The 13,951-nt window shown below is 43.1% G+C and overlaps 1 protein-coding gene across 3 annotated transcripts in view; it reads right to left on the bottom strand.

Moving 5' to 3' along the window:
• MARCHF3 (membrane associated ring-CH-type finger 3) overlaps positions 1–13,951 on the bottom strand; it is an 84,643-nt gene that overhangs the window by 18,742 nt on the left and 51,950 nt on the right. The window contains exons 2-4 of one of the 3 annotated variants that reach the window (XM_075020369.1): positions 8,480–8,622; positions 7,542–7,755; positions 5,187–5,391 (exon numbers count right to left, since the gene is read on the bottom strand). In XM_075020369.1, the coding sequence (XP_074876470.1) occupies positions 5,187–5,391; positions 7,542–7,732 (396 nt within the window). In that variant the 5' untranslated portion in view covers positions 7,733–7,755; positions 8,480–8,622. Of the gene's footprint in view, positions 1–5,186; positions 5,395–7,541; positions 7,756–8,479; positions 8,623–13,951 lie in introns of all 3 variants that reach the window. The other 2 variants (XM_075020367.1, XM_075020368.1) reach the window with 2 other exon arrangements.

The raw sequence follows: 13,951 nt of genomic DNA, 5'->3' as shown, positions 1-13,951 counted from the left end.
TGCTTAAGCCTGGGTCCTCTGTGTCAAATGTAGCCATACTCTCACTGGCAGTGGGGTGATCAAAACACGGGAAGATAAGTACCCATCTATAATTTCCAGCAGACTGTAAAGGGGTGCTGTGTATCTAGCACACGGTAGAAGAGGTGGGCTCAGACCTCGCATGTACTTGTTGAACTGAATTTTGGAGTATCATGAGCCCTGGGACTGAGTGGAATGTGCATGTACTCATGTAACGTGTAAATGGACAACTTTTGGATTACTGGCAAACAGCTCCTTTTAACTGACTGTAGGGCTGTGGATGTCTCCAAACAATCCCCTTATCTGAAGGAGGAGCTCTGAAATCAAGCAAAATGACTAAACTTGGTCTGCTGATGCCTGCCAAGTGCCTCAATAGCAACATGTTGTCTAGCAAAAATGTGACTTCAAATGGCAGCTCCAAAGGTGCTACAGAAAGCTTATGCTTCAGTAGATTATGTCTGATTGATGTTGGTGGTTTCAATTTTCTGTGCCAGAGCTTGCCGGGTGCCCTCCAGAAGGGAGATGAACAGAAGGACACAGCAATCTTCAGTAGGAAAAAACCTCTATTTCTATCATGATCCATCTCTTGCTCCTTTACATTAATATATTGTATTCTCTCCAGTGCAGCTGTTGTGAACAAGTTCACAAGTGACTGAGAAGTAAGGAAGTACCAGGTCCCAGTGGAGAGCTGAGGAGCATCAGCCTAGCCTCTGCGCAGAAGTCCCACCAGAAGCAGGGTCATCTGGAGGGAGTGCGGCAGTTCCCAGTTAGCTGAGTCCATAAGCAAGGCGGTGTAAGTGCTGAAAGTCAGGTAAGGCATGAGGAGGCTTTGCACTCACCAGCAGCACATTAGCCACTCATTTAACAAAATCTGTGAAGGCTCAACAGAAAGCCATTCTTACCAACAACTGTAAAATCACGCAGGGCACAATTGACAGATGTAGGCCAACAGTATGGAGACAAGGAACTGTAAAGAAGACCAGTCCTTTTGGCTGACCAACCTTTGACAAACACCTGTGGAGGAGGCAAAATATGTGCATTCCCTGGTGTGTGCTTCTTTGTCTTGATGAAAGACAAGTCACAGAGCTACTCCACCCAATGTAGCAGGAGGCAAAAGTCATAAATGGTGGATGGCAATGAACAAATCACTTGCCTTAAACACTGAAGGAGGGGTTAATCCCCACCATAATGCCCAATTCATGGTTCAGAAACACAGTTCTTCTAGGGAAAATAATCTGAGTTAAATAAAGAAGTGAACCAAGAATGTCTGAAGTTTCACAAATGCAATCTTGAGAGGATGGATCTGCCTGACAGACTGTACTACCACTTCCTGCCTCTCTCATTGGGTTTTGGGCATCAGTTAGCAGATCATACATTTCTTGGGAGATATTTCTCCCCCAGACACCAAAAACGTGTCCCATGGCATAGATAAAGGAATGTCTCCCTTGAGAAGTACCTAGTTTGAAACTCAGTTAACCAGAGAGAAGCTTATCATGGAGAAAAGACACGAACAATGAAAGAGGAAATGGAGGTCAAAATGAATGCTGGTTTTCCTTTGCTTTTTCTTGCAAGAGAAATCCAGGAAAAAACAGGCTGCTGTGCATAACATAAGTTGGGGAGAGAAAGCAAAGGTGAGCTCCTGGCATTTTTGCACTCTATGCATGATGTATGCAGGAGGCAGGATATAGCTGTAGGTATGTCCCTTGTATCTGAGCTAAATAGCTCCTGTTTGAGCACATGGGCCCACATCCTTAATGTGAACATGGGCAACTGCATTAAAGAAGGCAAAAAGACATCTTGCAACAAATTTTTATAGAGCACTTGCTTTCATTTCATAATGAACTAACGCAAACTAGCAACATGGCTGGGAGGCAGGACAAATGCTATGGGTTCACCAGCCCATTCTGATCAAATCATGAAGTGCAGCAAGAAATCCTCTGCTGCTTCCATAGTAATGTACACAGAGGAGGAAGGAATATGGCTTGAACAACCAGCCATACCATTTACTGCTCACTTCATTTCAAGCCCACTACTGCTGCAGCCTCTCCTAGGTGCTAATAGGAGGAATGAAGTCAGATATGACATTTCTAGAAAAAGGAAGTGAAGTATCTCAATTCTTTTCCATTGAGATTTCCTTCACACCCATGGTTAAGCCACTAAGAAGCAGTAATCAACCAAGTGAAGGGATGGGGAGAAAACATAATACCATCTTCTTTTCTCCCCCCCCCCCCCCCCCCTTTAAGAAAGTGAATAATATGTCTTTGAATAGTCAGAAGTACCATTTTTTTTCCTGATGGACAATCTCTAGGAGAAAAGCTGAATATGACGATTGATTGCCTCAAGCATTTTTATACTACCTGTCACTGACCAATGGACGGGATATATTCCCTGCATGAGATAAGGCCTGCTGAGAAGTTACTGGATAAGCTTCTATGGACTATGCTCTACAAATTACTTTATGAGTACAATAGTCCGTCCTGACCTCCTAAAATGCATTGGTAAACTCATCACTCACCTCCACTGACAGGCGCACGTACCATTTCCATTATCTAGTTCAGAGGAATCTTTGGAGAGCTAATTATCTCACTAAATGAAGAGAACTTTAACTCCCCACCCCAAACACACAAACAAAACCACAAACACAGATACACACACACAGATACACACACACACATACACACACACACATACACACACACGATGGAGCTAAAAGCAGGTGGCCACTCTGGCTTGTCACTTGTCCAACAATTACAGCATGTTTTTGTGAGAGGTGGTCCTACTATACCTAACATACCTCCCTCCATGCTCTCATACTCTAGATAATACAGGGAGACAGACAGGAAGGTGCTTTTAGGACACAGAAGATGGGGGAATCTGGCAACTTGCATCTGCTTTAGTCATGCGTTGAGAACTTCCAGATTTTCTGAAATTATTCGCATGGGGAGGTCTTTGGATTTCAAAGCACTGTGTATTAAATAAGTACAAACTTTAAGGACAAACTTAAATTATACTAACAGAATTCAAGAGGTTTGACTGCTATCTTTCTGCTTAATTTATCCCCTTCCATACCAGTCATCTTAATTACTCTTTGTCTCTCCTGCTTTCAATTTTAAAAGTATGGCTTCAATTCCCTTCTAAACTGAAAACATACTCGTTTGTATAAGATCACAAAGTACTTCAGAAAAGTAATTTGCTTTTTTTTAATGACCTTTTCTGCAACTGCACGTAATTGTTGTTTAATGCACTAAAATACTGTGGGCATGGCAGCTGAGAAGCAAGAAAAGATTAGGTAGTAAGGAGAAAAACACCAGTTAACAATGTGTACTATGTTTCAGAAATGCTCTTGCACTTGCTTCTCATTTGTCCTCAGCTGAGAAACAGAAGAGAGCTTTATCATTATTACTGTTATTGTTGCTATTATTTATTACTGCTTTTGGCAAAAAGAAGCCTCACTTCATCAGGGAATGATCAAGTGACTGGACTCCCCCAGCCTGGGCAGGGTTAGCTTTGCTTTCAATGTTTTCAATCATCATTAGCTCAGAACAATGTCATGTCACATTTGTGCAAAGCAAGCCTCACGAGCACCTGTTGCAAGGGAACAGCTTGAAGAAGCTGGACTCTAAAATCAAACTGTTTACTTTGTACTGCCTCAGCATTGCTCGTCTTTCTTTTCAGAAGGCAAATTCAGAGTGGCATCGTCCTCACGCCAAAACCGCAACCGAAAACTGCCTGGCGCAGGCTGAGAGCAGCTGGCCGAAAGATGTTATCATCTCCATTGGAGAATGCTCAGTCATAAAGATTTTGCTGCTCAGTCGCTGACAGCCTGAGAACACTGAACAGCAGCGTTTCTCAAACTGGGACCAGCTTCCTGGGAGAGGCTAGAGCCCTGCTAGAAGCACCAAACAACAAGCCAGAGGCAATCAAACACAGCTGGCCTAGGCTTGCTCTGGTTAAGGCCTGACAAGACTACAGGTCTTGTGCTAAATACCGTGTCATGTACCTCTTTTTTGCTGATCTTAAGGAAGAATGAAGAAATCGTCAGGCTTAGACACAAAATGCGCATGCCTAACTCAATCCAGCGTAAAGCAATTTTGGTAGTCTTCAATGAGAACTGCTCATCCCATCTCTGTACGGGCCCCTGATCAACTTCCCAGCAGTCAGTTTTATCCTTTATTGTTTCATCTGTGAATAAGAGCAAAACAAGATGTGCCCCCTCCCCCTTATTTTTAATACTGTATCTCTTCCAACCAGTTCTGCTACAGTTTACAGGAGCAATGAAGATGCACAGGAAAGACATTGTCCTGAACCCAAGCTTAGCATGTAAGCACCTAGCATGTGTCACCAGCTGGTACAGTAAGATGCTTCTCATTATTTTTGTAAAATACTATTATTTGTAATTCACTTTTAATTCCAACACAAACCATGACTTGTACTTTTTTTCCCAAATTAAAATAGGGGAGGAGAAAGATTATTAACAGTGTAAAGATAGTGATCTCGGCTTTTTTTTTGTTTTTTCTTTTCCGGAGGACAAAACCCCCCAAACCTGGCAAACTTCATGCAGCCACTAAACCATCTATAGTTGGCAAAAACTGAATTTTAAATGATAAGGGAGAAACAATTGTCCAATTCACTGCTGAGTCTGGTACACAGGCAAGAGAAGGCCAAAAGGTCACACACAAATGGCTAAACATGCCAGACACTGAACAAGAACAATTCCTTCTTGTGGGCTTGACATGAAAACTAGGTTTCTAAGGCTCCTCTGTTTGTCACCTCTCTCTCAAAAGCAAGAAAAGAAAATATTCTTGACCTATATTTAATATGCTGAATACCCACGCTTGTCTCACATTCCGCAGAAACTGTTACTTCTCTTCCATCCTCTCCAAGCTGGCTGGTATACTAGGAATTCACTGCACACTGTTCCCCAAATCTTCACTCACATTTACAGTGAAGCAAACCCATCGATCCCATTCTTCTTCTTGTTTTGATTTGGTTCAAAATAAGGGTTTTCTTACTCCTGCCCTTTCCCTGAGCTTCTGCCCTCATCTTGCCAAGCCCAAAACTGACAGCTTGCTTTGGCAGAGCTGCAAAGGCTTTGTGATGCCTACATTAAAACAAACATCATTTGCTCATTAATGCTAAGCTTTTGGGGACGTGCCCCATGTACTGACCTCCACCAATGGCCTGGGTTTGCGCTCCACTGCAAACCTGAAGTGGCAGAGTTCACAGTAGCTGGTGTTTGAAGACGACAGCCAGTGCTCCAGGCAGCTGCGGTGAATAGTCCCCAGGGTCCCTGTACATTCGCAGGGGGAAAGCAGGTCTTCCTGGCTGCTGCCCTCGTGGCAGATCCTGCATATCGGACGGTCATTGAAGGGGCTGCTGGAGGAGGAGAGAAAATTGCTGGTCAGGATACAGGGCTGTGATCTAGCCTCTCTGTCTCTCTGTATGTCACAAATTAACAATGTGGGAGACATTTGCAGCTGGCGTACTTTGCTCTGTAACTAGTACAAGCTAGTACCAAGCTGCTGGGCTAATGGCTGCAGGCACTTTGGTATTCTTGTTTTAAAATACCTCTTCTGTAGGGGGAAAAAAGTGGAGAATGAAAAACACATCAGAGTGGCAGATGAGAGACAAACAACCAAGTGCTTCTGGACCTTTGTATTTCCCACTTCTTCACAGTGCAGTGGAGCAGCCACTTCAAGAAATCTCTAAATGCATCAGGGAAGTTTTAAACCTGCCTCAGCTGGGCACCTCTTATGCTTTTGACCTACAGGGTAGCATCTCTTACACTAGTGATGATGCTCTGGCCTACAGGGTAACCTGTTTTCAGTGATCATCAGCAAAGGACTACTGGACCTGAAACAACAGCACCTTGCCCTGTAGTTGTGTGAAGAGGCAGGTGTGTGCAGGCTGGAAGCTCCGTCCCTGGGGAGGATTCCCCTCTCTTTGGGACAACACCCCATGAGCAGCTGGAGGAGTGATATTAATGGCACTGAAAAGAAGGACTCTGCCAAACACATCCCTCCCATATTGCTGCCTGTGGTTATTTCTCCTGCAGTGCCTTCTCCAAAGCACCCACCTTGCTGGTGCCGGGGTGCTAATGTGCAAAGGGGGACAGGTGCTCCTCCCACCAGTGAAAACCTAAAGGCTCTGATATTAACCATCAAGATTTTCTGTTTTACAGAGGAATCTCTCGGGGAAGAGAAAGGCAGTTGTGTGGCTTCCAGGGGTGCTCAGGCTTAGCGCAGCAGGAGGAAAGCAGAAGCAGGCTGCAAGCACCTGTGCTGCTGAACCATGGATCCACTTGACTGCATCTTCAACTCAGCCCCCCCAAATGCCAAAGCTGAGAAGGTCAATCTCTTAGCTGAGGTCTTGGAAACAAAAACTCTCCCTATCATAGGTGCCACCTCAGGTGATCTCCTCAGAAAAGCAAGTTTTGAGACTGCCACTGACAAAAGCTCGTTAGCAGATAGTGTACAGTGGCACATAGCTGTTCCCTCTGTCCCTCTTCTGGGTCTTTGCAGGCTGCCCTGGGTAAACCTCACTCAAGTTTAACAGCAGGAAAGTGTAAAGAAGCCAGCCCGCTCCTTTCAATCTGTCTGGTAAAACAGTATGAAGTTGTGCTTGATGCTCTACACACACATCTGAGCTGTGCAAAACGCACAAGGTTTAAAAAAGTTGCTACGAGTAAAGGGGGAAAGGCCCTTTCAGGCTTACACATCTCACATACAGCAGCAGTTAGTAATTTCACTCTTGACATGAATGCAGTGGATTGGATTACGTTTGCTGTTCTGTGAAAATCCAGGGCTACTTCAAGACCCATGCAGTCTTTCCAGCTTCACACTAGAGAAGTGGAACTTAATTTTGACCAAGTACCAAGTCTGGATATGGCCAAACCCTTAAGCATCCTCTTTCTTGCTTCTAACGAAAACAAAGCCAACCAAAAGCAGGGTAGTGTTTCAAAGGGTATAGTTTAAATATATATTTCACTACTAATCTGCCATTCTAAACCAACCGTAGAAAGAGGCACTCTCAATCACTTGAACAACGACTGAAGCAGCAACACTTGTGTGTGCACCTCTGCTAGAAATAGCTTGTCTGGCCGCTCAGCACGCTGGCTTGGGAAGCGTGAAGGAAACATGCTGCAGAAGTGCTGGTGGCAGCACGCAGACTAAACACGGCATCCCGTGCCAGACAGTGCCTGCCAAAGCCTCCCTCTACGTATCAGGGCAAATTATTGCAGCTGGCGCACTCGAGCAGCAGCAGCATCCCTAGACAGCTTGCTTCCCCCTTCTTCACAGAGTATAAATGGTGAGGGCTTAATTACATGTGTAGCATAGTCATTATAAAGTTAGGACCAGGGCTTAATTACAAGTGCACTGTGGTAAGCCTTCACAAAGCACACCACCACATCTTCCCTTCAAGCGCCCGCAGGGCTTGCGGGTGGCAGCTGGGGAGGGTGCACTCGAGCCCACGCAGGGAAGGGTCCCATCCCGTCCTGTCCCATCCTGCCACCCCCCACGTACCTCTGCGTGGCGAGCGTCCGCACGACGGAGGAGAGCAGCTGCCCATCTTTGGCTGACACCTGCATGACATACTGCGGGCAGCTGCCGGCTGGGCCACCGCTGCCGCTGCCACCGGGCAGGGTCTTGCTGCTGGGTGCTGGCGGGCGCTCCGGCGGGACTCCCGGCAGGTGACTGTGGTGGCTGGTCCTCATGGTGGTGGGCGGCGGGTCCCCATCTAGGGAGGAGGGAGGACAGGGCGGTGGGATGGGGGGAAGGGGCACGTCTCTCCCTGCCTGCAAGTCTGCCGCACCGAGCAGTACCAGGCGTGAGAAAAAACATCCCCCGCTCCCTGCCCCAGCCCTCCAAAACGTGCTCAGCAGGGAGAGGAAGCTTATAACATTACGTGTCACAGAAAAACAGTCTGTACGTCTCAGAAACGGCAAGCCAGGGCTCTGCGCCGCTTTTTTTCCTCTGCAGACTCCTAAAGTCGCGAGTGATAAAAGGAGAGACTGAACCTTTTTGTCTCTCCCCCCACAAATGCTGCAAAGGAATATACAATCTTTACCTTGTGAACTTTTAAACTTAAAGTCCTGCCTCTGCCCACCAATGGGAAAGTTATATATTGGAGGAGAAAGTGGCTGGTCAGCTCCAAATCCCCTGGGAAAACACTCCACTGCTGCTAAGTGCCTTCCATCACCAACCCGTGGCAGAGCATGGACCTGGCAAATAATCCTGTACAGGGCTTTTGTCAGACAGACCTGCTTAATAACGGCCTGAGTGCAGCAATATTTTATGCAACAAGGTGAGGCAGAAATCACAGCGTGCCTGTGTCTGTCTTCTCTGCTTTGCTTTTTCACCCATCACTTAGAGTGTATTTTGTATGATGCTTTCAAGTGTGGTAATTGGAAAGCAAGGGTTATGCTGGTAACAAAGAGCCTGGGAAAGTAAATTTGTGATACCTTCGTACGATGCTCCTTGCTGGGTGTGCTTATCGGTGAGCAAAGGCTGCGTGGTTCAGCAGGCAGAACACCAGGCTGTGCGCCTGCAGGTTTGCTCTCCAGGTCGGTCACCAACTGCATATGTATGGGGTGGGTTAATCCCTCTGCAAAAGGGGGGAAAGACTTCCTAGCATGCCTTGAGACACTTGGCTACAGTCACTGATTCAAAGAAATTAACTCAATAGCTTGATTAACTATTAAGTAGGTATTCTTTATTGGCAGCGCTGGATGCACGGGGGATCACTCCACCTATTGTGCACACCATCAGGTCTAATTGTGCAGGTTAAGTACATGTTCTACATACATATTCACTAGATTTCCGAGAAATGTTATACGTATTAATTAGTTTTCCGGGAAACTATTAGCATATGCAAATGTCCTTTACGCAGGCGCATTGAAGGTCTCTGGTGGTCTTCAGGAGTCCTCTGGTGGTCTTCCATAGTCTTCCTCACTTGTCCGCTGTTTGACCCTCCTCAGGTGATTCTGCGCAGTATGGTCTTTTACTTGTTTTGATACATCAGTGTCTGTTAGTGCTCTTATTATCTAAGTTTTCATTAGTGATGTAGAACCATATGGTTAGTTTAAGCTAATTATCTACAAGGACGAGAACAAAGGCAGGAGTTCTTATCTTTTCTGGCCCTATCTATTCAAGCAAGGCCTCTACTTGTGCCTTCTCGACAAGATCGTAAATTCATCAAACATTTAATTAAGTTTTGTGATGGTTCATGGTTCCTTCTTGCTCATCACTCCCAAGTACCAGTCTCTGACAGGCTTAATCCTTGACAAACACCAGTCTTTGGTATGTAAAGTTACAGAGAGACAATCATTAAGCAATTAGCAGTTCATTCTCTATATCATCACGTGTAAATGTTATGGGTTACTACTATGATATTCACATGTTGAAATCGGGCATGTTTGTCTGCACTGCATTCAATCCTCAAAAAACCCGTTGTGCATCAGACACCACTGTTACTTGTGTAGTATCAGCACTGCAGCAGAAAACATAGTCTTTAAAAATTAAACATTAACCCACTCTTTTAAAAAGAGGTATTTCTCTGTGTTTTAAAAGAAATCTTGTAATTTGATCTCATTGGATTTGAGCAAATGGCAGTGCTAACTTTCCGATGTCTCCTGAATGTTGTCTTTGGCAGTAAGACTTTGTAGCACATGAGGATGTGATGGGGGTGCTGGACCACTTGTACCATGCAAGTTTTCACGTAGGGACTTACATTCTTAGAAAGGCATCTAAAATAGGAAAATGCTTGGCAAAGTGTTTGTTTTACAGGATTATTTCAGCTATTTTCAGACCATGTATATCCAAGAGAGTGAACTGGAGGCTGATAAGACAGCTTACAGGGGATATAGTGTTCAGAGAATGGGGAAGGAAATCAGACTCTGGACCCCATTTACAATGAAAATTAAGCAAATGGCTGATTTCAAAACCATTAACACATAAAAGATGCAGATTTTTCAAGAGAATAAGAGCCACGGACTCTCCAAGGAGACCATGGTATCAGCAACTTTATATTTTTAAAATCCATGCTGAGACTGTTTAACAAGAATATTCAGCAGCTGAATGCCTGCTTCATTCAACTTAAAAAGCCTAGGAAATACCATGTTTACAGACCCATGCTACAGAATTATATATCTTTTTTCTTGTTGCTTCACTGACCTCATTAAGTACAATGGTGGGTTTATTGTTGCGTATAAAGTGACCATCCAAGCCTTTACAAACACATCCATCAGCCACTTGATGAGTTCAGAGCGTTTGCTGAAGCATCAGATGATCGAACTAAATTCAAAGCTTAAAAGCACACCAGAAATAATGTAGCTATATCCCAGCAATGATGTTAATTTAAATTTCTGCATACAGTACTGCATTGACATTCCACTTTGGCATAGCAAATACATGTAACCCTTTTCTACCTAACTCTTTTTTTTTAAAGGAAGTTGGAAGTTACAACATATTTTCCTGATTTCAGAAGAATAATTGTCACACAAAATCAGTGTATGTGCGTGAAAGTAATACAACTATAGAATTAAATAATATGTGCTTTAATACTGAGTCCTGTGGTAAATAATGAAGATTAACTGTCCTAAGAAGCACAGAGATCCTAAGCAAATCTGAAGTCAAAGCTGACGTTAAGGAATTGTAAATCTTAATATCCACAAAACCCCAAAGTCACTATTTACCCATACGTATGTATTATGTTCTGTCAGAATGTTTTTCACCTGAAAGAGGTGGAAATCTGTCACAAATATCTTAACAGAAGAGAAAGAATGAAGAACAAAAGCAGGAAGATGTGTTTAGATGTCATTAGGGAGAGATGCAATATTAAATGGGGGAAGCCAGAATATCAACATTTATTTCAGATGCCAGAAAATTCAGGGAGAAAAGTAGCTGAATTTGGCATGATGGGTGTATGTTTGAAGAAATCTAGTAATTCGCTCTTTTTTTCTTTTCTGTGTTACTACACCCACTCCTCTTGCACATCTCTTGTCTACCTAAAATCTATTTTAAGAGTACCTTACTACTGTAGTATTTAAGCCAGTTCTTTTCCCTGTTCTAGTTTTCCTGCTTTGCCTTTGGTACCAGTTTCTAACACCCTCTTCTCGCCTCCATGACATGAGATCTTCTGATGGGAGATGGCAAAGTCCAACTGTCTTTTAGAGCCACTCTCCAATTTCAGTACTATCTTCCAACCATCACTGGTAAGTCTGTAGTTCTTGGTATATTTCTTCTCTTCATTTTCTTGTGCAACTCCTTTAATCAACTATATAAAAATCCCATTTTCAGGGTTGTTTAATGATCACAAATTGAAAAATCCTGAGATAAGAAGGAATTCCTTTTTAGTGTCTTATATATATCCTGAGATATATATATATATATATATATACGGGTATCAAAGTAAAGATACTGCATGTATTTTCCTTGTACCATGGCGGGGGGGTGTGGTGGGGAAAGATGTTTAATTCTCATAGTTGTTCTGTGTCCTCAGAAATGTCGAATTCCTGGCTGGAAAGAGGAAAGAGGTCAGTACAGGTTTTCCTGGTCGGAGGCCATAGTGGAACAGCATTCTGTTAGTCACTGATTAGAGTGCCCTAGTTGTGATTTATTCCTTCCGCTTCTTTCACTGGCTTATGGAGTGAATATCCCTCAGCAAGCCCTGCAAGTGTCACATATGTTCCTGTTACTTTTGCATTCAGGGTTCTGCTTTACAGACATGAAAAGTGCAAGTCTCATAATAACAAGTCTACTCCCTTGTTCAATTTACACAGTTACAGATGCAGATGATCACAGTAGTTTGTTGTTATTTATGCTATTTCCTCAAACAAAGTGCAGGCACTATACATACAGTTAGTAAATTAAACCTAGCTGCCACTGTGAAGCAAGACACTAAAGAAGGTAATGAGATGCACTGTACTCATGCAAATTATTTGAGGTCATGTTGGAGCCGGGTTGAAGAGTCAAGTGCAGCCTACATCCTTCACTCCATAATAATTTATAGGATGTCATTCTAGCAAATGTTAGGGATAACTTACACTCTTTTTTCTCTCCTGATCTGCTGGCTGCTACCCCCAGTGTTAAAATGTAAGTCAGCATCTGATTATCTTGCCTCTCCCTGCCCTCTCCCCCCTGCTTCATTTTTTAAATCATTCCAAAGTCCAGACTGCTTTCTAGGGCTTCAGTAGTTATTAAGAGGCATCTGTAAGTATTTTTTCATCTTGACATTACATGAATGAATGCAAATATTTTGGAAAAGTAGTTCAGTCCCATAAAAAAAAAGCCACCAAACACTTGCCATCTTTGTTTCAGAGACAAGCTACTTCTGGGCTTAGTCAGCTCCTGATTACTGCTAACAATATGTCCCTGCTGAGCTCAACAAACATTTCTTTATATGCTGCAAGGTATTTATAGCATACATTCTTTCCCATGCTTATATTTCTTTTAAAAATATTTATAACTTCTATATCAAAAGAAACCATGAGACTCAACAAATACCAGTGAGCAAGGCACTGCTACTCTTACTGAATTACACTCAAATATGAGATGTTAAAAACTAGCATTACTGCCCTGAAAAGGAATTTAAAGAAGAAACCATCTGCATTCATAATAAGCACCTACAACTGGCATCCTTGTTGCACTCTTTGCTACTGTGTGTGAACTGACCTCATTTCTTAAACCCATAAAGCATTATCATGCTGATGAGTGAAATTATCACAGTAGACTTTTTTAAGCAGTGGTGCTTTTCTGCTGAGGCTGTGTGTGGCTTAGATTTGCATGAGACAAAAAGATCTTACACTTCAAGCAACGGGTTGCAAAAGTTAAACAAGTATTCCTGTAGAGATTGTGTGTGAATTGCTCACTTTTCCTTTTTTTCAGCATCTTTGCTAAGAATAGGACATATTGCATCTCCCGTAGTCATGCAGTTTCAATCTTGGAAATCCATTCACTTTTCTTATTCCATGTTCCCATGAGTCATCCTATTAGTTTCAAGGAATGCAATTCAAGCATGCCTCAATCAGCTTCAAGACTTAAAAACATACATGAAAACCCCTTACCTTCCCATCTGGAGACATATTCCCAAGAAATACTGCATTATTAAAAAACCACAGCCATTATTAAAAAAAAAATAGCTTTCTGAGATATACTTGTGTTTCCTATTTATGTACTTTCACATGCCAGAAGAATATTTCTCTTTCTACTCTATCCACAGCCCAGTGTTCAAGATTAAAATTACAATCCAGTATCAAGTAGAAATGGCAAACTAGTCCTGAAGGCCAGGAGTCAAACCTAGCCACATATTTACATAGTGTGACTTGATAGGGGGGTGTCTCCCACATGGGCTCACGACTGCCTCAGTCTACCCAACAGATTCTGCAGGTGCAAACCAATCTCTCTTGCACAGGTTACTCTAGCAGTTTGGCCCCCAGTGACTTACGTTCATGGACAGATTTTTACTTCAGGACAGGCCAGCAGACTTGGAGCACAGATAGAATTCTGCACGGTGCTGCAATCTCAAAGAATGGTACACCTCATGGAGAAACGTCTTGCACCTTTATTTCTTCTATCAATCCTAGTTCATTACTCAGAATGCAAATTGTTGCATTCTAAGTAATGAACAAATTACTGGCTTCAAAAGTTGTCTGTAATAGAGTTATCAGAGGCTGTGTGAAAAGGTGTTCTTCACTGGCTTCAAACCTATCAAATAAGTATTACACTGTATACTATGCTGTATACTATGTTTTTTGAAATGGAGAACAGGAACTCATCTTTCCATCACTGAGGTTTAGACAGTATTTTTATGCCATCTTGCCTCTTAAGACAGTCGCTTTTTTTCAGTAGTTTCTCAGTATAGAACATGTCCATCTTCCAGTTACCCTGACTTTGCGTGATCCTTATAGAGATCAACCCCTATGCACAAAAGACCT

Source organism: Buteo buteo, chromosome Z (assembly GCF_964188355.1).
Source record: "Buteo buteo chromosome Z, bButBut1.hap1.1, whole genome shotgun sequence".
In the NCBI taxonomy this organism is placed as follows: domain Eukaryota; kingdom Metazoa; phylum Chordata; class Aves; order Accipitriformes; family Accipitridae; genus Buteo; species Buteo buteo.
The sequence above is the reverse complement of the archived record's forward strand: the minus strand, read 5'-3'. Positions and strand labels throughout refer to the sequence as shown.